Source organism: Apiospora kogelbergensis (genome assembly GCF_038363985.1).
Source record: "Apiospora kogelbergensis strain CBS 113332 chromosome Unknown utg000003l_segment0_segment0, whole genome shotgun sequence".
Classification (NCBI taxonomy): Eukaryota; Fungi; Ascomycota; class Sordariomycetes; order Amphisphaeriales; family Apiosporaceae; genus Apiospora; species Apiospora kogelbergensis.
In genome coordinates, this window is record NW_027117420.1 from 3,230,478 (window position 1) to 3,256,098 (window position 25,621).

General features: G+C 51.7%; 2 protein-coding genes across 2 annotated transcripts; both read left to right on the forward strand.

Annotated features, from left to right (window-relative positions):
* Positions 1 to 7,133: 7,133 nt before the first annotated feature.
* PG998_005804 (uncharacterized protein) lies at positions 7,134 to 8,007 on the forward strand (the record flags this gene model as incomplete). The annotated part of the gene is made up of 2 exons (XM_066872622.1): positions 7,134 to 7,251; positions 7,568 to 8,007. The coding sequence occupies 2 exons, from the start codon at positions 7,134 to 7,136 to the stop codon at positions 8,005 to 8,007; spliced, it is 558 nt and encodes a 185-aa protein (XP_066732719.1).
* Positions 8,008 to 8,490: 483 nt separating this feature from the next.
* PG998_005805 (Peptidyl-prolyl cis-trans isomerase pin4) lies at positions 8,491 to 10,097 on the forward strand (the record flags this gene model as incomplete). The annotated part of the gene is made up of 4 exons (XM_066872623.1): positions 8,491 to 8,649; positions 8,827 to 9,389; positions 9,461 to 9,745; positions 9,812 to 10,097. 4 exons carry the CDS (start codon positions 8,491 to 8,493, stop codon positions 10,095 to 10,097), a joined length of 1,293 nt encoding a protein of 430 aa, XP_066732720.1.
* Positions 10,098 to 25,621: the final 15,524 nt, after the last annotated feature.

The window sequence follows — 25,621 nt, forward strand, 5'->3', positions numbered from 1 at the left end:
CTGCTTCCCCTGCTTGATGCATATGCGTGCGCAGGCTGCGTGCGTATGCCACTTTCCCAAGAAAAGGATATACCAGCTGCTCGGGTCGTCTGTTGCTGCTGCAGCCGCCTTGTGTCTTGCGCAGGCCGCTCCGCCCCTCAGGAAATATTGCTCCATTGCTGCTGATGGCGTTGCGCGTCCTTGATGTACCTGTCACGTCAATGATTTCTTGGATATTCGCGAACGTCTAACCAGCGAATCGGCGAGACTTCGACCCGATGCTGTGTACATTACATAGGCATACATGCAGACGAAGATGGCATCTCGGCTTCATTGTCGTTCTGGCCTCGCCCCTCATTGAGCACTTCTCTGCATATGCCTACGCATTCACTACATTGTTGTATTACGCGAGAGAATCAAGGATGCGGTTCCTTGACACGCAACATGCAGTGCGGGATAGACTTCGAAAGACCCCAGCTGATGTCACTGAAAATTTTCAACCACCACACTAAGCCCAGGATCATCCTTTTCCGATAGTTTGTAGAGAGCTCACCGGTTTGTGATGGGGCGTTTCCAGTTCATACCGGTGGTCCAAGTCTGAACGGACTAGGCATGTACAAATCAGTGCACCACGATCCGATAGGTGAGCTGCAAACCGTTATCTCCAAGAATTCCAAGTATACATGCACTCAGAGCGCCCACCAGTCTCGTCAACTGTCAAACCGTTTGCCAACCTCGCTATTGCGGATTGACATCCAGGGCGGGCCCATATGGATGGACCTGTCTCTGTCTGTAAGAACAAAATCGCTCAGCCGAATTCGGCTGCAGAACGCGCAGGGCTTCATAGTTGATAGGTTGGGTTTGACTCGGCTGTTTGTGATATGTCGTCGCGGCTCCAATCTGTTCTCAGAGCTGCTGTTGAGCCGCATGTTTCAGAACCATGGACTTGATCATCGTCAGAACGTTTGGTCACTGCGTGAAACAAATACGTCAAGGAGCAGATACCCTCGTGTGAGATACGCTCATGTGTGCGATAGATTGTAACGTCAGTGCATACTACTGCACGCATACCTGACATGTGTTGTGACTGCGACTCTACCAAACCGCCATTCGACTTGCGGTGTAGCATTTATCATAAGCGATGGGAGATGTATATTCGTACTAGCACTGATCGAGGCATCACATCGTCGTCGTCGTCGTCGAAGTCTGGTTCTCCCCGCCTTTCTTATTCTTGCACCTCCTCCACCTCCGGCGACGTTGCGGAAAAGACGATGGACTGCTGTTGTTGTCCTGAAACTCTTCCCGATAAAAGGCCAGGTGCCCGCTCCACCAAAAAGGCTCCGTCAAGCCGATCGCCTCATCGCTTCACATCCTTTCTCTCCAGACCTTGACCAGGCGTTTTTGACCTACCTGTGCAGTGCAAGACCGGCCCACGGTTACGGGGGGGCTTCAGGCTTCAGGGCACTTGCCCGGCAATGAGTCGAGAGCAAGTACCGTTGCATTCCCAGTACGGTGCGGTCAATCAGATCTTACTTTCCCGGCAGCCCCAATCCGAATGGGCACGCTCGCGCGCCTCTTGATTCAGTGAACTGCATGCGCGCCTACAGCCGACTGGCAGAGAGAAAGCAACAAGGTACGGAGTACCTAGCCGACATTACATCGCGCCATTTCGCAATGCAACCTCGCTGGATGTCAAATGCAACCAGGCGCGTCTATATTGTCCCATAATAACCATATAAGAGAGCCCTTCTATAACATGAAATCCTCCGCCTCCGCGGCACCGCCTGTTAGTTGGCCGCCCCCTTGGACTTTTCGGCGATTACTGTCCGTCCTTTGTTCTCGTAAATGTTCACTAGACGCCACCCGGAATGCCACTTACTTGTAGCCCTCTTTGCACCTGTGCCCGTTGTGACGCTGTCGCAGGCAGCATACTGGCCGAGCTTCTGGACAACCTAGGCCGGACTACTACGCAACCCCGCGGAACCAGCACGCGCTAGAGTTAAGTCGCCGTGGAGTTATGTTGGTACGCATTCGCTATTTGCAGACTAAAGTCGCTCAGGACGCTCGCGGCTTAGTCTGTGGCAGGCTCGAATAGGCATCTTCTACAACTTGCGCACCGGACTTCGACGCCGGCCCTCCTCAAGCGTAAGGACCCTGATTTCCCGGGAGACGCAAGACCAGGAGTTCCTTACCTAGTTGACGCGGTTGCCGCTGACGATCTACTGGCCTCGCAGGAAAGGCCCGATATGAAGTCGAAAAGAATCGGCGTGCTTAAACTACTCCTGGCGTCGTAAAACTTCCTAGTAGCAGTAGAGAGATGGTTGCGGGAACGAACGTATCGCAATTTCTGCGGTTCACCTGAAATAGGATAAGTCATGATGTTACTTACTACCTATTACTAGGACCAACCCTCGAGGACAAATGAGAGTCAACAACGCCATTTACCCCATCTGTGCTACTATCTGCTAATGGTCGTGTTATGGGGTTTCATGTTTGAATACTTGCGAAGTTCTACCGGCTTGAAAGAATACCAGTGAGTGCCCGTCCGACCTCCAGACGAATGATTGCGATGGGCGGATGCGGGCTCGAGCATGGGATGAAAGCATCTCGACATGTATGCCTCATTTCTTCTTTTCAGCTGAGAAACTCAATAGCAAGTCTCTAGACCGCCGTGTGAATCCGTTGTGTGCTTTTTCGGCCGACTCGTTCCATGCGGCCTGATATCAGCTTACGTTCAGCTCCCATGCGCAGACCTGTGAGATCCCGAGTCCCGTTCTATGGCTTGTTTCAGCTATTTTCATCATCGCGGCGGCGGCCGGCAGAGAAGACGGCGTTGGGCCCAGAAGGTGGTCAGAAGGCTGACTATTGTTCTACAAATGCATCCCCCTACAGTATGTATGAGCTATCGTTTCAGATGACCAAACAAACGGCCCGCCTGCCTGCCAAACTTCCCCTAACCTAGCTAGTCGCCAATCTTTCGGAATGAAGAGGGAGAAAGGCTAGAGAGGCCATCTTAAGTTTCGTGATCTACATAACACTTGGCCCATTCGAAATCTCCACCCCGAAAGATCTCGAACTCCTCGGGGGCGCTATGTATAAGCGTGGTACGTTCCAACGACCGGACTCAAGATTGTCGCTCTCTGCCACTTCCCCCTGCATGCTACACCCGTCCAGGTGATAGAAGGATGACAAGTCATTTTCGCGGGCCATCCCACTGCATATGTTTGCTTTTGATACACGTATATTTCCGGTGACTTGTGATTAGTGAGGGGTGGAAGGCAGAAGGAAGTGGGGGTTGTTGGGTTGGGCAAAGGGCGCCACAAAAAAAAAAAAAAAAGAGTCGACGGTTTTCTTTTCTGTGCCACGTTTGATTGATACCGACGACAACAACCCAAGGGATTTGGCCGAGGACTAAGGAGTGTGCGCGCATGAACTCGTCACATATCACACCTCCTCTTGCTGCAACAAGCAATGCCTGATTACTCTGGGCCCTTTCAGCCCAAAAACCACGGAACAGGAAGGTTTGGAAGGAGCTGGAGTGCATAAGCAACCAACGACGAATCTATTTCCAGTATTTCCATTCCCAAGCCACCGGGACCACATGGCATGTATGCATCGCTGTCTATCTCTCTTCTTCGGGACGCGATACACGCACCGAGACAGCTCTTCCTCTAATTGGCTGGCTTCTGACGATGACTGCAAGCGACGTGCTTGTAGCGCCAAACAAACACAAACCCCCTCGTCCGACAAAGTCGTTCGAGTCGGTCAAGGCTCTCGATCAAGATAGCATGAGGTCGTTTTCTTTTCTTCTTTTCCGACGTGTTTGTGTGCGTGACTGTGTTACCGCTTACATACCTAGATACCTACACACTTGCTGATAATTGGCACAAGCAAGGATCTCATGCCTGTCTACTCCGTACCTACCTATCCATTTTCCACGTTGTCGTCCCCCAAAACCCCCCCTTCGCTTCCCCTCTCATGTCCCTTTCTGTTTCGCTGTTTGCTCGTCTTGTTAAAGCGGAGCCTCACGATGTTGTCCACTACTAGGGTTACATTCGGGGGCAGCATGTATGGGGCCGAGTGAAATCCCTCCTAAATTTTCTCCTTTCGCGATCCCTCACGATCCATAAACGCTCGGGAACATAAACGCTCGGGGAATATTTACCACAATCCCAGGACGCCATGCTACTAACTGTGTTGCTACCACGCTTCTTTCGCCAGAAATCGATGTCAGATCCGGTCAAGCAGCCCGCCTTGCGCATCGGAAAAACGAACGTTGCAGACTCGTCGTTTCTCCCTTGCCCAGAAATCACCCTTCGTGGTGGGAGCCAGGGTTACTTGGGTAAGTCTTGTACTAACAGCCCATGCTTGCTGCCATGCCTGCATCGCAACCCTCGAGGTTGAGGAGGAACGGGCTTGGCCGAGCGCACACAATTAGCACCACATCCGCACCACCCTGGCTGCGACTGTACGGTAGCTGTCCAATGCCCAGTGCGTTCTTTCCCACCCAGAATGATACGATGTCTGTTGGGGGCATATCGTATCGTGTCTGGCTGAAGCCGTGTGCGGCATGTGCTTTACTGTCGAAGCGAGCAAACACGCAAACACCCGCACATCGCGACCACTCACGGGCTCTGAGCGAAGTAGTGAAATTGCCGATGGATTTTGATATCACGGGGCTGTGTCCTGGGTAGCAGACTGACGGATTTTGTAATAAAATAAAATAAAATAAAATAAAAAAGTTGTAGAATGCCTATTTACATATCCCAGCTCGCACGTCTCCCAGGGTCTCTGTTCCTGGAGGAGCCAACTATGTCCAGTCATCATTTCCGGTATATGATGACAAGACAAGTAATAAGAGTCCTATATAGGAGCAGGATCATCCATTCGGGGCTGTTATCCTAGCAGCCTAGGCTTGGAGGATCCCCTTTCGCGCACCAGGATCGCCAAAACCGATGCTTCCTCCGGTCCAATCAGCGTCCGATTGAACGACTGGGTCAATATGTATATATCTTGATCGGGATTTAGATGCGAAGGGGAACAGAGGAACCAATGAACGAATGAAGCCAAGCTCAACTCATCTTTCAACCTCCCAATCCCGCCTGCATACCTGACCTTCGCCTTCCTCCACCACTGCATCTAGCCGAGCAGCTATTTACATGGACGTATACTGTAACATGATGACTGTTTAAAGCTTACATACGTGATTCCTTTGAGAAGGAGGAGGGGGAGGCACAGGCAAACGCATATAATTGCTCGATTGGATACTCCCTCCGGTAGGAAGAAACACAGCGGAGCGACCCTACGATTACAACAAGATTCGGTAATGGTTCCACTGCGGCGCGGGGATTTCACGGGTTCTTGGAACGTATACTACGATGTATAATCCGTATGCCACTCACACACGTCTACTGCTCCGCAAATAGAGGTGAGGCGTGCACGTGTAGCCTAGCTTATGGTGGTCCCGTCTGTCCCTCTCTCTCTAGATCTGACTTGCGCCATGTGACGTTTTTTTTCGGCCTTGGGTTGATCTCGTGGAAATTCCGGCCTGTAACATCCGGTTTCCCTTTCTCATGGTATCGTCCGAGCGGCCTTGAATCGTGGGTAGCAATCGCTTCGCCAGTATATAGACCTCCGTGCCCTTCACCATCCGCCACCCTCTTCTGACAGCTAGCGAGCATCGTGGGGCTCGTATGGTGGTGTTGTACGTGGGGGGTGTAGTGGTGTGCATGCGTGCAACGCCAGATATGCATCCCGAGGAGAATATAGCACGTGCAAGAAAATGCCTTCAACACAAGCCTCGTGCCAGCTTGTAGACTTCAGCTGTAACGAAACGTCCACTTACTACTCCTCCGATTACTTCCATGTGGGTTAATTAGAACAGAGCCTACCGTTTCGTCCATGTGGCTGGCGGCTCATGGGCCACCAAGGAAGCATATGCCGGGACTTAACCAGTTTTCGTTGACACTCGACAGAACATAGATTGGCCCTTTTGGCGTGCATACGTTCAGCCGTTGCCGTTTGGTGGCCTATCCCGGGATGAATTTTGACACGCGGCTGGTCGCTCTGCTGCTTCTGCCTAGTAGGGCAGATATCGCATGGCGTATCTCACGCGTTACGTGGCGTCTGGCGAGAGAGAAAGGGTTTCAGCCGCCCTAGATAGGTGGCGTCCACCTCCTGGGGCAGAAAGAGAAACCAGTACAGCAAACCGCCGAGTATCACAGCAAGCCAAGTCGCGGTCTCCATGCTTTGAGTGACTGCTGGACGCTATTTTGCGCAATTGCCGTGGCGCCGGGCAGACGAATCGCAGGAAAAGCTGCTAGACGGGGAGAGCAAGCTTCGCTTTGATGAGATCGCAACGCTGGGTGCGCAGGCTATCTGGATCATCGTCCATCTCAGGGGCGGATAACCCGAATGGAGGGGGTAGGTCCAAAGGGCTGGGCAACCAAAGCCAATAACCGTCTGGCTATGGGATTAAGATATTGATCGATTGTGCGCTGTAAGGATCTGAGCTCGGCCGTAGCTATTCCATATATGTTTGTTTGCCTCCAGGAGTATGGTTCTGACAAGTGATTCCCCTGGTGGCTTCACGTGTTAAACTTTGAGAAGACTAGTAGATTTCTCGTCAAACCCTCCGCCGGCCTTCGCTGGTAGTCATACGAAGCTTTTACCCAGAGCTAAGTGGCCGTGCAGTGAGATTTGGTATCTATTAACTGTCTGGATTAGGATCGTATTTGCCTAGGGTGTAGGACGGGAATCCATAGCCAGCAATGATAGACGTTGCAAAGGATCAACTGATTGAAAACCACCAAAGAGAAAGACCCCGGTGCCAGGTGTGCTTTTGGATTCCGGATTGAGGTTATTCGCAAACGCTACGGGCCAGTGCATGTGTCAAACGGCAAGCGACGTATTCTTGTGGGTGCCGATGACAGGACAAACGAAGGCAAACAAGCAAAGCAAACGCCGGGTAACGTGAAGTCTACCACGCGCCTCTTCTCCGATGTTAAATGCCCGTGATAACCTTGTGTTCTCTTGATTTGAACTCTTTATATTCTCGAGGATACTACGGTCTATCCTTTCCAGCCCATGGTAGCCCAGTAAACCAAGAAATTCGGAGATTGCAGCAGACGGCTCCACGCAAAGCAACACTCGCCATGGCTCATATTACAGTTAACATGCTCGCTCGATGCCTTCTTACGCTTCTTTTCCTACTAGTCGAAGGCATAGGGGCGTTGGAAATTGCTCGGCAGAGCAGTTCTGGTGCCAGGATCGGTGCGGTTCATCCTTGAACGGCGATACTTGCTGTACAACGCCCAACGGCCAGAACAACCTGTGTGGAAATAGTAAGCTGCCCCCGCGTTTCTCGTGCTTATTGCTCCGTCCTATGGAGGGAGGGACTGGCTATCCAGTAGCTGCGCTCTGATATTGAGATATCTAGGCACGTCCTGTTGCGGCTCCGGATGTTGTCCATCGGGATTTAGTTGCAACGTGGCGGACTACAGCTGCCTGCAGTATACCTGGGTAGTCCAAAGTCCCGTTGTCCCCTCCACCTCTACTTCCATCTTGCCTTCGTCCACTTCTGCGACAGGCTATCCCGCCACGGCCACGGCCTCGATCGCTGCACTGGCGCTGGGTCGGTTTCACTGCAATGACGAGGCCGACTTCCCAGGCCACGGGCCCATTGTCGGCGACGATGTGCGCCTAGGCAGCCAGCAGGCGTGCATGAACACGGCGCTCACGGAGGACGAGATGTACGACGGTCAGAGCCCAATCACCTACAGTATGACCCTCAGCAACGTGCCGTACTCCTTTGCCATCAGCTGGGTCGCTGGCTGCAAGACTACGGTGGACAAGGTGAGCCCGGCGCGGCCCTTGAATCAAACCTCGCAGGACGCGCCGGGCCACGACGTCGTCTGCACGGATCTGCTGTATGACAACTGGGCCAACTGCACCGGCAATGGCGGGGTGGGCGGGTACGTGGATGCCGGTTGCTTAAGATACAGCTTCACGCCGTCCGCGAACTCTTGATGCGAAAAGTCAACGGCGAGGGTGTTATTAGAGGGCCAGCAGATGTAATCCACGAGGTCTACAGCCTGTAAGCAGTTGGAAAGCTGGGTTCAATCAACGACGACGGTGGGTTGCGCCATTGCACCCAAGGAAGGGGCGCCCAACGAGGAGGGCACATCCCCAGAGAAGGACCAGAAAATAAAAAGGCGTTCCTGCTCTTTGTTTCTTAGTGTTGGCAGATGATGCAGCGGTTTGTACCGCTCAGAATGTCTTTGTCTACAAAGTCGCTAATCGAACCCTCCACAAAGAATCTTAGATTGTCATACTCTTCTTCCTCTCCGTCCGGCGTAGAGCAGTCATCATCTGCTGGGGCATAGTGCTGCCGGACCCATGGAGCCCTGTTTTCACCTTACGCCTGACTCAAATCATCGTGGCACTTGAACATACTTGAACGTTCCCTATTCGGATATATTTTGGAAGTTGTCGAATGAAAATCCACTCAAGATGAGTAAACTGGAACGATTTGCATTGACGAATCGTCACAGCACGAAGGGGCGGCGAGAACGGCCTTTCACCAAGCCCAGGCCGGCCCCCCTGCAATCGACCGACGATGCCCACTCACGCTCGCGCTTTGGACGACAGAGGGACATGATCATGAGCCAAGTGAGTGGTGTGTGGGATCAAATTGGACGCATGCTGACCTTCCCCTAGCTTCTGAGCCCCAACATCCGGCATTTTAGTTTTGATGGGAGCGGCCTACCATTTGCCAGCAAGAGATCGCCATCGCCGAGAGGTATATCTCACCTATAAGTAACCCAATGGGGTGGATTATACTGACAGCTGGGCCTTACAGTATCATCTAATGAATCTCTGAGTTCTGAACCCGACATCAGACCGAAGTGGGACAAGCAGACATTATTGGATCTGTCCGACAGAGTTCGGTACTTCATAAAGCACGAGAAAACCCTCGAGCCAGAGAACACCAACCTCAAGCATGTATTGGAAGATGCCATCAAGGATGAGATGTACACCGACCCAGCCCTGACCTTTGCTTGTATCGAATACGCCCGCCTCGACAAGCTGGTCCAGGAGGTGATGGAATTTGCTCGGTTGCTCAAAGATACAAATTACGCGAATTCCCTACACTTAGGGTATTGGGTAATGGTGGCTCAAGTCGATAAATTGCAAGACCTTGCCTCCAAACTGCAGAATGCGTGGAGGCAGCGCTTTCTCGAGCAGTACCTTTTCATCGACAACTATCGCGCGAACGACTTGCTGATGGTCGGAAGACTAAGAGAAGTTTCGTTCAACAATGACTTGACCTATGAACTGGGGAAATGGGAGACCAAGGAATCTAATCCGATATCCGAGTTAGAAGGTCGCCTGCAATTCGAAGCTGGACAGTGAGTACAAGAACATGATAACCCCTCAGCGTTCAAGGGGCTGGGATACATCTTACTTACCGCGGCAATAGCTGGTGGCTTAATCCTGCTTGTGCTCAACGCGATGGTATCGTCACCAGTCCGGTTGAGAAACCCACAAGCGGTCGCTATGGGATCACCACACTGCCACTTCTTACGGGAAGGGAGGAAGTCATTCATGAAAACGGCGTCGAACTCACCAAGTACATACGATACGGCCGCTCGTGCGATATGCACATACCCCTGATTTCCCAGGTCGGAAAGCAGATTCGAGTGCTCAGGGGCTATCGTCTGAGGAGTATATATGCTCCTGAGGCAGGCATCCGCTATGAGGGCCTGTAAGCTGAGTTGCCCAGGAAATAAATCTTTGAAGCGAGGGATTAATCAGCATTCTTGTGTCTTAGATATATAATCCGGCAGTACGGCACCAAACTCGATATCGTGTCCGAAACCCATCGCCTTGAGCTGAAGTTGCAACGGGTGCATGAGCAAAGGCCCATGGAGGAGCTCAAAAGGATCCCGAAACCCTCGCAGCTTGACGACTGGGCACTGTACGAAAAACTGGAGGGAAACGAGATGAAGAGGATTGGCAACGCCAAGTATATGGAGTGGAACATACAGAGAGAAGAGGATAGGCTGGACAGAGAGAGTTGGAGACGGGACCAAGAGTTCAGAGCTTCATTCTCCTAGAAGGTGAATATGTTCTAACGGACGGAAGCACAGATGGACATTCGATACTGTCATAAAACCTTACCCAGTATGTTTATTCACTGACCTTGCAACAATCTTGACTTGATCCTCTGGACATTCAATGTCCTATAGCCCTTGTCGAGCCTCCTTTTCTCTCTGGAAGCGAAGTGGTCATGTATCGAGGTGTCTCCCCAATACATCACACACAGGATTAACACGAAGAATTTCTATTTCTGACATGGCGGCCACGGCCATTAACGTGTTTGCGCTTATGCGAGCCCATCCACTCCGGTTCTAGAGATGGATACGGCAACGGATGTTTCTCGACTTTTGATAACGTGGTCTTCTATAACTATGTGGTTAACTATCAATAATGCAGGCGAGAGGGGTTCGGTTACTGGCCAGCCTAAGACACGGTTTTCTTTTTCATGCGTTATTGACGCTTGTATATCCCTGTCCATTCTGCAGCATGCATCCGTACAGAGACGCCCGCGAGAGCACCGGTAACCCCCTGCGCAAGCAATAATAACATCTTATGTCAAATGAACACATAAATGCCACTCATTGAAACATGAAGAGGGATGCCTGCTGCTCGCCGGGATATCAACAATGCATGCTCATTGATCAAGGATATGGTTTGGCCCTTTGCCCACAAGAGGCACGAGTCAGGAGGGGGTTTTGTCTGTGATGTGTGTGCCAGCATTGCCGGCTTGCAATAGGTGTCGGCATCAATGATCATCCCAGGGGGTGGGTGAATGACTGCTTGCGAACTCTACTCTACCCCATGGGCCTGATGGAGAACTGATCGATGGCGTGATATCGCTTACCCCGTGCCGGAAGGTCGTCCCCGGGAAGTACGGATGACACCAGGTCGCCACCCGTACCCTCCGCAAGTCAAGTCATGTCCAGACTACCTGCCTCCACCGCATATGTGGAGGGAGCTAACTGGTCGCAAGCTGTTGGGTTCCAGCCAAGGAGCCGCAAGTCATGAAATAGCTGGGTTGAGTTGAGCTGACAGCTGGGGAAGTCAGTCTCTGAGAGGAGCGTGCATTGCGGATGGGGGCGACGATCCGATGCGACTCATCCGGCCAAACCGCACCCCCTTAGTCAGGAACACACTTTTCCAGATAACGAACGGTTACCTGTCAAACTTAGTTTCCGATGACTCGCCAAACGGATAGAACCACGACTTTTTGTGCTCATCAGATGAACACATGAGACTCACCCATCATCTCTCAGCAAAATGCCTGTAGTTGTCTCGAGGTTGGGGCTGATGCGCAGCCTGGGATCCCCGATCTTGACCAGACAATAACAACCGCAATATTATCTGCTCATGTCGCACCTAGGGTGCGGGCTCGACAACAGCTAACCAAGCTCTTGGAGTGGCTTAGGGTAATAGATGGGCGAAAGTGAATCACCCCGCAGGCCCGCGGGGCAGCGCAACAGTCATATCTGTAGTTGTATGTTCATACCGAAGACCGTTTGGTTTGTCTCTGGCCTGGGTAGCTACCTACTCACCAAGATCTCCCACCCAATGAACGCTAACTAATCGGCGGGTGTGTCCCGTGGGATTGCTTTTGTAAAGTATAATGTGCTTTGTGTGGCTAAAGCCTTTCTAACCCCCAAAAATGTCAGCGTCGTATCCGAGCAAGAATGATTAGATGCTTCCCACGAGCCGTGGTTCGGTCCGTTGAAATCTTCCGGCCAATGTGCTTTCAACGGTCTTCGTCCTACACGAAAAGCTATAGTCCTCGTGTATGTGCGTGAGTGAATAGTTGAGTGTGTCTGAGCCACGGTAAGACCTTTATGTATGTACCGTGCCCCCCAACCTATTCCAGACAACCACCACCTCCCTCAGAACGAGAGATCGTGTTATGAGTGCTCTGACGACCTCAAAACGGTACGAATCGTATGCATTAAAGCGTCTCTCAGGAGACCTTGAGGTACCAATCCATAGTTTTGCCACATGCTTCAAGGGGCAGCGAGGGTTGAGCATAACACAGCAGTATATACATACGTGTGGATAAGGGGAACCCTCTTCTCAATGACGAAATCATTATGCCTATGCGCGCATTCTCCCATTGACATGTGGTGAGGGCGACCCGAAAACATCAACATGGCAATTGCAATAAACTGCGAGCCAGTCGGGTCGGATATACACGGATAGTACCGAGTGGAATGATGCGTGTATGGTATATGTATTCCTACGACATAGCAACGGCACAGCAAAGTCCGGGGTAAACTGTCGTCAGAATTAAGCTTTCCCCCTAAACAAGTACGTGTTCACAGTCACACGGTTCAGTCATTCCCTAGTATTGCTCGACGACGGCAACAGGAGGCGCCGGCTACGCACGACAGGCCGTTGCAGCCTGATATGACACGTAGCGCGGCGGCAACGAGAGGACTGTCTTCTGCTAGATAGACAGGCCAGTACATGTCCGACGCTGGCTCTTGATCGAGGCTGCCTAGCTGGGCCCAAGGATCACGGGGCGTAAAAGTATATATATAACATGATGATCTGTCTCATCCTCTTGCCATGAAGGTGCATGTCAACGCTCAAGAAAAGATAACGGTCCATGCCGCACTTCCGCTCCGGCACATGCTGCTGTCTTGTTTTAGCAGGAATCTGTCGAACGAGGACATCAGGGTCACACTCCCTCTTCTATGATGAAGTTTAAAAGATAGTGCATGGCTCGTCACTTCAGGTGAGGCGTTTGGCACTCCTTACCAGCCCGCGAAGCGAGTGTACAGTCAACGAACATGTGCACATGACGTTCGTTGCGTGGTATGTATCTGCCAATGCCATGTACTGATCACCGTGTGAACGTACTGTAGTAGCCGTCTATAGAGAAGGAGATTGCGTATTCGCTGTCCCATTGACGCAAGGAATCTGGCTAATCGGCTTCACTGTCTTAGGGGAGAGGCCAGCGAATCTTGTTTGCGACGGCATGAAACACATAGAGCAGCCACGAAAAAGCCACCATCACTTCACCGTCCAATCCATCAGGAGATAAGACGCACACGCGACGGCCGGCCCGAGCGAGCGACTGAGGAATGGCGGCAACTTCTCCGTTGGATGGTAGTAGAATGTTCACTGGCGATGCCAACCCTGTCTCCCACTGACTGACCCGATGGGAAAGGGGGAGGGCAAACAGGTCGCGCCGACCACCTGTTTGACAGTGAGTCTCTTTCTCTCTAGGCCATTCGCCCGCTGCTTCTCTGGACCTTTCCGTTTTGAGATCACCGAGCATATACAACTGCAGGCGCGGTGAACACCACCCTCAAGCTGAGTTGGCGCCCCGTTCTCGGGAGATTGGCTACTGAGGGGAGATTGGGGCAAGCCACCAAATTCACGCAATATGTGCCGCCCTTGGATAAGATCGACTTGTAAGACAGACATAGAAGGCCTGACGATGGGGGATGCAGAAGCCTCCCCGAACGCGCAGTGAGGCATTGGAGGTAAAGGTGATCGCCATCCTCATCGTCACCTTTCACTTCGGATACATGGACGCATGCAACCTGACACGACTGCGGCAAGGGGATGAGTAGAGTAGTGCCAGCGTGTCTGCCCTACCTGCCACACCACGCGGCCTTGTATCGAAGATAGCGCGCTTGCGGTAGAGCGAGCAGACGAGAAATGGGGGGAGACGATGGGCCGGCACATGGCATAGACTGGCTCTCGAGCCGTGCTGGATATGTTACTCCTTTTTGGAAGCTACCAGTCCGACAGCTAGTAGGCGGTCCTGATTAGCTCGTTCTGTCTTGGGGTGACTTGACATGCAATCGAAGGCTGAGAAAGGCGCGGGTCACACCCAGATCCTGCCCTTTCTGCCCTGCGCGCGCGGTGCTTATTCGGGCTGACCATCGAGAATAGAAGAAGCTTGTTCCATGTAAAGTCTTCGACCGTCTTGCCGCATGGCGATGCTATTTCCAGAGAAGTACCCCGAGGCCGCACGCGACAGTTCAGGTATAGCCCTTGATTCAGGTATACCCGGCATTGACACGCTTGATCATGCCTGGTTAGAAGCGGGTTTCTTGGTATGGCCGAGAGCAGTTTTATGTTACAGCAATAGACGGTACAGGCATGACCCTGAGCCAGAATCAGTAAGTCCGTACTCCGTACTTGTTTGCAGAGAGCATCCGAACACGACAATCACCAGCCATCTCATGTTGTATGCGATCCACTCGATTGGGGAGGCCCAACGCGAAAAATATAGCTGAGGCTGAGATGGGTCGAGACAATTCCGCCTCACCAATGCGCTGTCATGGGGCTCAAACACTATGTACATATTAAAGCAAGCAGCTTGACAGGGAGCTAGCAAGGGCGCTCTGCTTTCTTCTCCCGCTGTTTTAGCAGACGAGGCGCGCTAATGGTGCTCGAAAAGCAAGATGGCGAAAGGTACGGAGTACGGTCTCGGATGTTTGTTTGCTTGGGCAGGAGACTGACTGATGCGAATCATATCATGCTGTAAGAGATTGGAGCAATTGACGTCAAGGGGGCCTCTCAGCTTCTGCTGTCCGGGCCCATTGCAGGATGTCCGTGGGACCATGTTCGTTCGAATGATCGCCGTCCGGTGATGCTTGGCAAGCAAGCTGCGCAGATACTTCCGGGTGATGGCCTCCAGGGACGGGGTACATACCTGCCTACATACAGTAGACAAAGAGCAGCTCCGGTCCGGTCCACTTGGGAGTGCGCTGACCCGAAGCGCCGACACAGATTGGTCGAGGGCCTCCAATCAGTAAGTCATCATGATATGATGGCAAAAAACTCCATCCGAATTGGAGCCCAATGATAGAGCCCATGCTTGATCTTGATGATGGCGACCCCATCAAAGTCGCGAGAGTGGTTTTTTCGGCCAATTTCCCCAGCTAATAACGTGCACTAGCAGGCACCAATGGTAGATCCCTGAGCTCTATAGCCCAATTATATGAGCAGTTGAGCTAAAAATCAAGAACAAGACCAGCTGGCCAGACTATACGTGTGTCGAAGCAAATTAGACTGGGGTAAGGAAATATCTGCTAACCATCATGCCCGCTGGGCCCCCCCCATAGCCAGTCTCTGACGAAGCCGAACTCCGTAAGTCTGAAGGGCCTGGCTCGGCCCACCCGTAGGCTTGCGTAGCAGCTAATATGGAGCACTGGAGATGGACAGTATTCGCTCTAATATCGGTATACTGCCAAAGTCCGCCGTCCATCTTCATCATCCATGGAGACGGCGGGCCTGTGTGCAAGCGGCAGGAGTATCCATTCTTGCAGGCAGTCATCCCATTGGCCGACTTCCTGGTGACGGAGGGTTTGGCCGCAACGAAAGAGATGGATGGGATGTTGGTTGACGGCGACTCCGTTTCCGGCGCCGTATATGTATCGTATTGTATTGCTTCAGCTTTGCTCTGTGACGAGAAAGCTCTGTCTGCATGGCAGATGCAAGCGCTCACATAGCGCCTAGTTCGAGGGCCTGCTGCCAATACGAGAATGGGGACAGGCAGACAGGGCCAGCCTCTCCCTCTCCTTTCCGTTCCGTGGTATGCGGCGATGGAGCACATGGCCGAAGTGTGACATGTTCGTGTCGGCGCACAGACGCATTCAGGGAGATGGGATTGACAAATCTAGGCCGGAGATGCAGCGAGTCATTGTCTGTGCTCCGATTGATCATGGATCAGGGTCTCTTTCGAAGTTTCGATAGCAGGAGAAACGAAACGATCCTTTAGCCCGGCCAATAGATAGCGCGGAACGGCTGAAGTTGCTAAGTGCGGGAAGCTAGTTGGAGCACGAAGAAGAGCATGCCGGATGCTTGTATGGGCTGAGGACGAGTAATGATCTGCAGTAGGGACGAAAACTATTTGGGTGATCGGGGAGGTCGCGACCAGACGCTTTCTAGAGGTTATTGGATGCTGGAAGAGAGAGAGAGAGAGACAGAGAGAAGAAATTTACATGCATACATACATACGTACTTGTTGATGGCCAATGGGGGGTGGAAAGGGGGCATTCGATTCGATGCAGTTGGTTTTGTGCGAATCTACACTCCCCATCCTGGGTCTGTGCTGAAGAAAGTGGTGTTACTGAGAGTTCGCTCTCGCCATATCGACCTCTTGCCTCTTTTTCCGTCACGTACATACATACATACATACATACATACATACATACGTACGACTAGACCAGCCCAATGGCAGTGGATCTGTCTCCTCCCATAGCGTCTTTGCATTCCACATTGATCGGGGTGAAACCCTCAGTACTGTACAGTACTGTACTGTCTGTAGTGTCACAATAATTATTAGTGTGCTGGCTTGGCTGATGTTAGGCCGTGGGCCATGGGATGATGCCATCCACACAACCCAGATCAAGGGGCGCAATCTCTAGGTGGATCGATATCTGCTTCCCGAATCTCGACAATGCCAACCCCAAAGACCCCCAAGCCGCTCTATCAACCCGCATCCTCGACGCGCCTGTGCGTGTCGAGCTTGAGGTATTTCTGTCTGTCTGTCTGTCTGTCTGTCTGTCTGTCTGTCTGTCTGTCTGTCTACTGAATTCCATCTATCCGTACACAAGTAGGTACGCACTAATACGTAACCATTGGGAGTCCAGGCTACCTGGCGCTTGACGTCACGTCTGGCTTGCGGGTACCGTCAACAGTTACGCCGCACAACGGCCGTTTGCAAGGACCTTACAAGTATCCCCTCTGGCCGGCCACAAGGAAGAGAAAGAAAGCCGTCTGCGAGTAACGTAACGGAGCGTACAGTACCGTGTGTACATACGTTGCAAAGCAAGAAGACAATTGCATGCACAACCTTTCCTTACTCTCACGTGCCTTATTATTGTGAAAGCTTCTTGAATCGTCAGGTGTGGGGTGTCCTTGAATTTCCCTCCGAAACTGTGTCTTGTCAGTTCGTTGCGCGTCTACCCCTCCATGTATGTATGCATGTATGTATGTATGTATGTAGGAATGGTCGATGATTTCTAGCAATTGCCGTCGCGGTCTAGCATCTAATATCTAAGGTGCACAGCATGAGTGGCGCTTGAATCCTCCGTCGAACCGTTTCTTGCCATTCGTTACCAAGAGGGCGGACGAAGCTAACCACAAGGTCAGCAGCGCAAGCGTCTTCGTTCTAACGGGAGAGAGATGGGTTTTGCTTTGGGTAGGGGACGCGATAGAAGCGAGAGCCGGGGTCAGATAGCCCCCGAACGGCCTAAATCAGATCCCAACGATGCGACTCTGACTAACTAGACGGACGTTTTATGTATGTACGTTTAACGCTCTGTCTGCGATTGACTCAATTGACACTTGTGTAATACATACATTCCATCTATGCAGCCGCATGCATAGCACCGTAGGGAGGTACATGTGGATGTCGAACGTAAAACCGCGCATACAAGTCGAAGAGCCTATGACGATACACAGTGCTGCTGCGCAAAAGGTACTAACTAGCACACCAAGCCCGACGCCGGCTGTTATCGGAACTTGCTGACCGCCACAGTGGTGGTTGGTGGTGGTGGCGGCGGCACCTCCAAGACCCCAAGCACGTACATTAGCAAAATCAAAGCGCATCGGGACCTATCACACAGGCAAATTGTTTCTCATGCCGATGTGTCGAATAAGATGGCGTGAAGAGTAGGTGTGAGTGAGCGAGAGAAACAAAACATTATGCGGCCGACATGTCGGGGCCGGGGAGGTTGCACACTTGGGGGTGCTGCTGCTGCTGCTGCTGCTACCAGCCTGTGGCTCTTCCTCCTCAGAACCTCATTCGCCTCCAAAAAGCAAGGAGGTGCGACAAGTCAAACTCCATGGCCACGACTTGTCAGAATCTGTGTAGCGAGCTCCCCTCAAGCCCCGGAGGTACTGCCCGTACACATGCAGAGATCTAGTTGGTCGGTTGGTTGGTTGGTTGGTTGGTACGTGCTTTGGAGAGAGGAGAAAAGCAAGTTGAACCCATACCTTCGTCGTTCATTCAGCTATGGCACGGAATATGAATAGTTTATTATCAACCAGACGTATTGGCATGGGTAGAGTTGAGAGACGAGGTGTCGAATTCCTTGTTGCACTAATTGGGTACCAGCCTCCGCGCACGGTGGTAGTTTTGAAAAGCCCAAGGCAACCTAATACCTGGTAGGTAGTGGCATATTCGGGATGATAATTATAGTAAGTCCCAACTATGTGTGGCATCGCACTTATGTGGGAGTAAGATGCCCAACATACCACTACCGTAGCGTGTGGCCGGCCTCGCCATGCAGTAGTTTCGAAGCATATCTCAGCCTCTCATTAGCATCATGTACGCTGGGTTGGTGGGCTTGTAGGTATGTTGAGTGCCATCGAGACAATTCGTCATTCGCATTGTAATTTCCTCCCTTCTCCCCTCCCACGAAGCGGATATGTGAATTCACGAGCAACGACCCCTCCTCTCCTCCGCCCCTCCAGGGTTTATAGTGTTGACGTTTGTACGGCTGTCACACAGCAGATGTCCGTCGTCAGCCATTCGGTGATCCCATGAGGGGTGGCAAGCCCGGGAAGTGCCATGGCACCAGTCAACGTCCTTGGTATAAGCAGAGGGCATCCACGTGAACAAGCTCCCAGGTGTCTCTGCATGATCCTTGGGTACTACCTTCGATCAGAAGGCCTGCGCCGCTTAGGAAACCTGCCAGGTGCATGGGTGGGAAGAGAAGGGGGTGGTTCTCTTCTTTGCCGACCCTGTCCGTCCTGCGGGGACAAGGGGTCTTCCGCTCTCTCTCTTTCTCCCTTTTTTTGTACAAACATATCATGAAGACATGGGGGATGCGATAGGAGGTGGCCGACGACCGCCAGGCAATATTAGATGAGGTCTGGTTGAGCGAATGATTACCTCATTTTTGAGCTCGCTTTGAGCATACCCTTGCATCATTGGCTGTGGCTGCTAGTCATTCCATTGCCACGCCGTAATTCCATCATCTAACATGTACCGCCATGGCCTGCGCGACGCAATGGGTTTTATCATTTGATTTGATTCGATATGATTCGAGTTTACATCTTCATTCGATATCTTGGGTGGTGAGGATGGCGGTGTGCCAATATCGGTGGGGATACGCAGCTGCGTGTGATGATGTGTACTGATTGATCCGATCATGCCAGACCTACACTCCTTACCGTACGCACTTCCCTATTGCAACCAGAACCTGAATGGTCCGGATTCTCGATCGGGGCATGACATCCGCATTGAGAGCGCGAATCGGAGGGAAAGTTGATGAAAGGAGGGGTGGAAGAAAAGAACGGTGCCGTGTCGTGCGTATCACCAATGTCGTTGAATTATAGTAGGGGCTACTTCTACCACTACTGCTCTTCAGTGCATTTTTGGGGAGGGGGACCAGGAAATGGGAAAAAAAGGATTAATAGAAAAAACATAGGTCGGTTTGTTTTGCGCGAACCATCTAAGCATGCGACCAACCACCATGAGATACTGTGCCCCTCCAAAGCATCAAACGCTTTTTTAGTCTATCCAGATCTCTGGAAACCCGAGTCGCTGGCGACGGCGCGCCCTAAAAAAGCTCCTGACAGATCGCCTTAGCGGAAAATCTTTCTGGGGAACCATGCTTGGGGGTCTTTCTTGTTAAACCGCATTAATGGATGGTGTTGCAAGATGCAGCTACCAAATCTGAGCAGCAAACACTTGCTTGTGCGGACGCGGACCAGAAGCCCGACGATCCCAAAAAATTGAACAAGAACGAAAAAGGCCTTCGCGGCCGCATCCCCATGCATCCCCGTGCATGGCCCCCCTCCCCTATTCATACATGTTGAATGTGCGCAGTGGTTGCTTGCCCCCTTGTAAGCTGCGCGAACTGTGCGCTCTCTCCAATACCTAACACAGGGCAAGCGAGGGACGTCTGTCGCATACTGTGTGCATATTTTGGAACTAGGTCACCGAAACAGACCGACCTCTTGTGTTTTTTTTGGTCCGCGGTCTCTCTTTTTTCCTTCTTCTTGGTATTGAACCCGGGAAACTGATCCTGTCCTGCCACCCCTTACATCAGTACCGCAGCGTGGGGTCTTCACTAGAAGACATTCGGTTAGGTCGGCTTTTACGGGGTATCGAGTTTTCCCCTACAGCGCCAAAACAATAAAATGCCTCTCAACTTAACCACATGCAAGTACAGGCCTGTGGCCTTTGGTGCATAGTAACTAGCCACCACTACGAATAACCGGCCCTTGAGCCGAGCTTACGAACGCGAGGGCAAAACACAACACGTAATCGACTTGATGAGAAACAAGTAGATGCGTACGGTACGTCCGAGATAAAGCCAGCACGGTTACGAATGGCCGGCGAAATGCTCCATTCTCGATGCTATCATGCATGGTACAGTCCCTTAGCTGAAAATACTGGGCGCTAACCGGATAGAGGATCCACATGTGAGGAAGAGAGCAGAAGGGAAAGAAAGAAAAAAAAAAGAGAGACGCTATGTATGTACCTCTCAGGGCTCCATCGTGGACCAGGTTTATTTCGCGACCTGATGCCCAGCGAAACATTGGCCAGCTTTTTGGCCTGCATCTCCGGCGAACAGAGCTAATGGGGATGCCAAGTTTGTTCTGAGGAGGGTTAGGGGTGGGGGATTCTGCTGGAGAATCTAGAACCTTGGTTGGCAATCGATGACAGTACACCACCCATCAGGGCATTGCAGGCCATTACAGGGCATGGCTCATGATCTTGTGATGACCTTGAGACCTTGAGACGCCTTGACGCGAGGGCACACAGTAATCATTGATAATATCCGGGATCTTGAATAGACCGAACCAGAATACCTTTGAACTCTTCCTCCAATGTTCCCTTTGAGAAGCGGACACGGACATGGACATGGGAGCGGAACGGCCCCGACAATTCCCCAATCCGGCCAGACGAACACAGGCAAGCCTGAGGGAGTGAGTGAACGAGTTGAGTGGTGGTGATTGGGCAATTGGAGGTGAAAGCCAAAGGGGGCAGAGTTTATCCCGTGAACAAATCGAATCGTGTTGGGCTCCCGCGACAGCCGAAAGGAAAGCTAAGACCACGGGGCCGGACGAGGGTTCTATCATCCCAACTACGTACGGTCTGGCAAAGGCAAACCTGTCTGGTCGTTATTTACGACAACAGCACTCGTACGAGATATTACACGTTGCAAGATACAGACAGCTAGCAATGCATAAGGGAATGCTGGCACACGATGTGATGCCGACATGGCACCTACAGCGTACATGATATTTCGGGAAGTTTCCGAGAATGTGGCTGCAAACTATGAGAGCCATCGTAGCTGATGCAGTATGTGTCAGCAAACCTACCCCATAACGGCCATCATGAACGATGCGGAATTATGTACAATTCCATCCATCAATAACACATGGCTGCTATTAGGTATTAGTCTTACATAGAGGACTCCTCCCCCAACCACCGACCCCGTTCCAGTAGTGTTCATCCCTCGATCCCCATCGCACGCACGAACATCCATGTGACCAATGTAGCAATGTGATGTTCGAACCCTCACACAGTATCGTACTTTGGCCTCGATACCTGTCCAGGCTGCCAGGGTGCAGGGCCAGCAGCGAGATAGATCCTCGACAGGACTGCAATGGCACATCACTTTTCTCCTGCTCCCTGCTCCACACCAGAGCCAGCGACCCACGTACGTGACATGGTCCTGTTTCTTCTGCAGCGTTCTATTCAACTGCCACGCGAGCGAACGAGAAGTCCCTTGAGCAGAACCTTGACCAGTACCTTGAGGTGCGCACGCAACTTGCAAGGTGAGGACGAGAAATGCCCGCTGCACCCTTCACCGCTCGGTCGAACATTCCCATTACGGGAAAGATTTTGGTATCAGATGGACCCCCGGACGGCGAAACCCCCCTACCCCCCGCCCTGGAACAGCGTGAAGGCCTGATGCCTGAGGCGTCACTTGCGCGCCCTCACCCTTGCCCGCATGTTGTTTTTGTTGTACTTGCTTTGTTCGGATATCTCTGAAGCCAACCCTCCAAATCATCAACGTCCTGCTCGCTTCCGCGGACCAGCCAGACGTTAGCAGCCTAGGTTGGACAGGGCAAAATAAGGTTTGGCAAGCGTGTAGTATGTCATTGCCGTGCAGTCCTTCCGACGTTTATCGCTCCACTGTGAATCATACGTACATATTCATAACACCCAGACGATGCACACCTTGATAATCAACTGGCGATGCTGACGAGGGGTGAGGCGACTTAATATTTTTTTTTAAATTTTTTTTAAGCATTTGCACCCATCAGCCCACACCGACACTATGCAATCATGAATATGCAAGTCTATCTCCGCTGCAGTGCATGGCAGCCCAGCACCACCATCTATCTTCTCCTAGTTGTTATGCATAGTCGGCGGAGACAGGTAGGGGAGAGGAGCGCGGACTTGGACCTGGCTTGGTATAGTATTGCGTGGCGTGTATTGCTGATTAAACAAAAACTCAAGCTAAACGCGGTACTCGTGCAGATCTTTATCCATGGGTACTCAACAGGACAGACAACATCGATCGGAATTGGGACTTGAACGTCCCATCAACGACCGACCCAGACCGGAGCCCAGATAGAGGGAGAGGGAGAGAAAGAGAGAAAAACCCCCTCCCATTGACCAGCATCCCCTAGCCTCGTGATCTGATTGCTTACTGTTATTCCCCATCTCTTTCGACCCAGCGAGCCAGCTGCCAGCTGCCCATGTACCCCCTGACGTTCGTATATGTCACATACCAGTACAGTACATACGATGATATCAAAATGCTCTCTTGCACACGGAACACCCACAAGCCGAGTAATTGTTGACATGGGAGGAACACATGAGGGTTTCGACTTTCACCCTTTGATTATGCAATCATTAACGAATGTACTGAGCAGAGCAGCTGCGCAAGTCTAGGCCCTGACGCTCCACTCCACACAATGTCTGAACAAGCGAATAGCAGACCTGCCTTTGCCCCGGAGCGAATTTCTATCAGGACCTGTCGTGGAGATGAGGCCCGATTCGAGGTGGCATCAAAAGCCTCATCGCTCGCCGGCACGGAGTTGCATGCCCATCCAGCCAGCACGAGTCAGCCAACGATCCCGGCACCGGCCTGTGGAGGCCTTCTCGGCAGGAGATCTTCGTTTAGCAAGCAGAGCAGGTTAGGGTCTCAGGAGGACAGAGATGTTGCAGATCCAAATGACTTGATGCTAATATAAATTCAAGGAAGAAAAAACACGTCGTTGCCAATGTCGTTGTCGCATATGACTAGTTGCAAAGTATTATTACCCAATACACCAATGCTTAATGCTGGCTGCATGTAATCTTAGCCCATCCTCTTGGAGCTTGTAGGATGTAGATAGCTCAGGTCGTTGAGCTGTTGGAGAACACCACCCCTCCAAGCCTGTGCCCCCCTCCCCCGGTCATGGTTGATAGAAATAGTGTGTATCTTGGCCCTTCTCGAAAAACGTGGAGAAGGCGTCATTTCCATTTGCGCAGGGAGCGAACGAACTAAACAACCTGACCTGGCCCTTTAGCCACCCATTCTACCAGTCCATCCATTCATCGAGTACCCTCCGGTTGTGCCACTACGTACAGCACTTTGTTCGTTTCGAAGCTATCTGCAACAAGAGAGATTTAGACTTGTAGATTGCCGAAGGCAACTAGCGCTCACTTGCACAGCATCTAAGACCCTATCTGCCTTCGACATGATGGGTAAGCAAACCAAGAAAGTATACCCAGGCAGCATCGATCTTCAATTACATTATCACCCTGGACCCATCTCAACAGTTACATATACAACACACAACTTGCCTCAAGGCATACGAAGCCGTATCCCTTAATCAGCGCCTGGCATGCCTCTTTCGAGACTAGAACAGCAGACCCAGTTCAGCTGAATAGAGTATACACCGCGAAAGGGCCCTGGGCCCCAAGCGATGTCGCGTACGTCGAAGAATGACGAGCTTTGCGCTCTTCACCTGAAAGCAATACATACTATCTGATCATCGGGCCCACCGCTAGCGGCCGAGTTCATCTCGAGAGATGCCGAAATGCCAGCAGCAACCGACAGGCTTCACACGTCTGTGGTCTATGCCGACATCCACAACCCATCCACAAATGCAAATACATACATACTAACAATCCATGATGCGTTGCTGTTCGCCGAGCTGCAACCCCACTTTGCAAAACACAGCAGCAGCGTGCACACACACGGCACATGTACCATCCATACATACATACATACAGCATCCATACCATACCATACCATGCCATACGCGCTAGGTGAGGAGAAGATATCATCAATTCCTTCAACACAGTGCGAATGCCAGGCGGCGCGGACGCGGAGTACTTGAGACATGGCATGCCAAGCAACCACAGGCAGGGATCCGCATCCCAAATGTCTGCTGCATGTGGCCAAGATTCTGTCTTCTATCGGTACCTGCCAACAGCACCACCTTTGCGAGAATGGACATGTAGACGGAAGTATAGATCAGCCAGGGATTTGCGCGAGATTGAATTGCACTGAGCTGGCCAAACCACCCACACCGCGGCACCATAAGCAGTAACAGCAGTTGCAGCAGCAGCATGGAACAATCCATACATGGCAGTGTATTTTTGATTTGATGCGCTCCTCGTGCCCTGCTGCTTGCTTGCCCAACCTCTCTCCACGTATAGAAGAGCGCGAGTGCCAAAGAGAGTTCACGTAGCAGAGGGGCATATCGGCCACAACAGTACCAGCCAGTAATCAATCACTCATCAATCGCACCCCCGCCACAGAATACCTGACGCGTTTTGTACACCCTGTACATCCTGCCATGCAATATTGGAAGATAGGTGTAGCAGAGTGGACAAGGAAGAACGATTGTGACCAGGCTATCCCAGTGCCCAGGTTCGTGAGCTCAGCCTCTCGCTACCCACCTTTTTCTTCTGATCTTCCTATGATTATTGCAGTGGTCAAGTCCAGCCAGTGGTGGAGTAGTATTGGGGGGGGGATTGACGGTAGGCGGTAGGTACTTGCTACGCTACTACTGTATGTACGTACAGTAATGTTGTAATTCTCTTCTCCTCCCCCTTCTTGTTTCTTTTCTTCCCTGTCTGGGACCCAGAATCTCCACTACCCCTACCAGGAGGAACCACAGCTTGCATTCACTCAGTCGGACTAGCCTGAAGAGGCAGGTACTGTCATCCTCTCTACAGATGGCTCGGAAAAGATACCTCTCGCAAGCTGCAACTGCTTCTTTTGAAGGGCTCGGTTCAAGCCGACTTCGAGAAAGCAAGAGAACAAGCAAAAAATCAAAATCAAAATCAAAATCAAAAGAATGGCCAATCGAGCACACATGCAAGCAAGCTCCTGTCATAAAACGCGGCAGAGGGCACGTATATATAGAGTCAGACACATTAATAATGCAAGTACAGACACAACAACCAGCCAGGGCGGCAGTTCTCGCTGATGGCGAAAGCGAGCGCGTCCGATACGGGCCAGATGGACCGACGAGAGTGGGAAAAGGGAATGATTCGAAAGGTACTTCCTTGGAATTACTACATGCATACATACATCAATACTCATCACCTGCCAATTCCCTG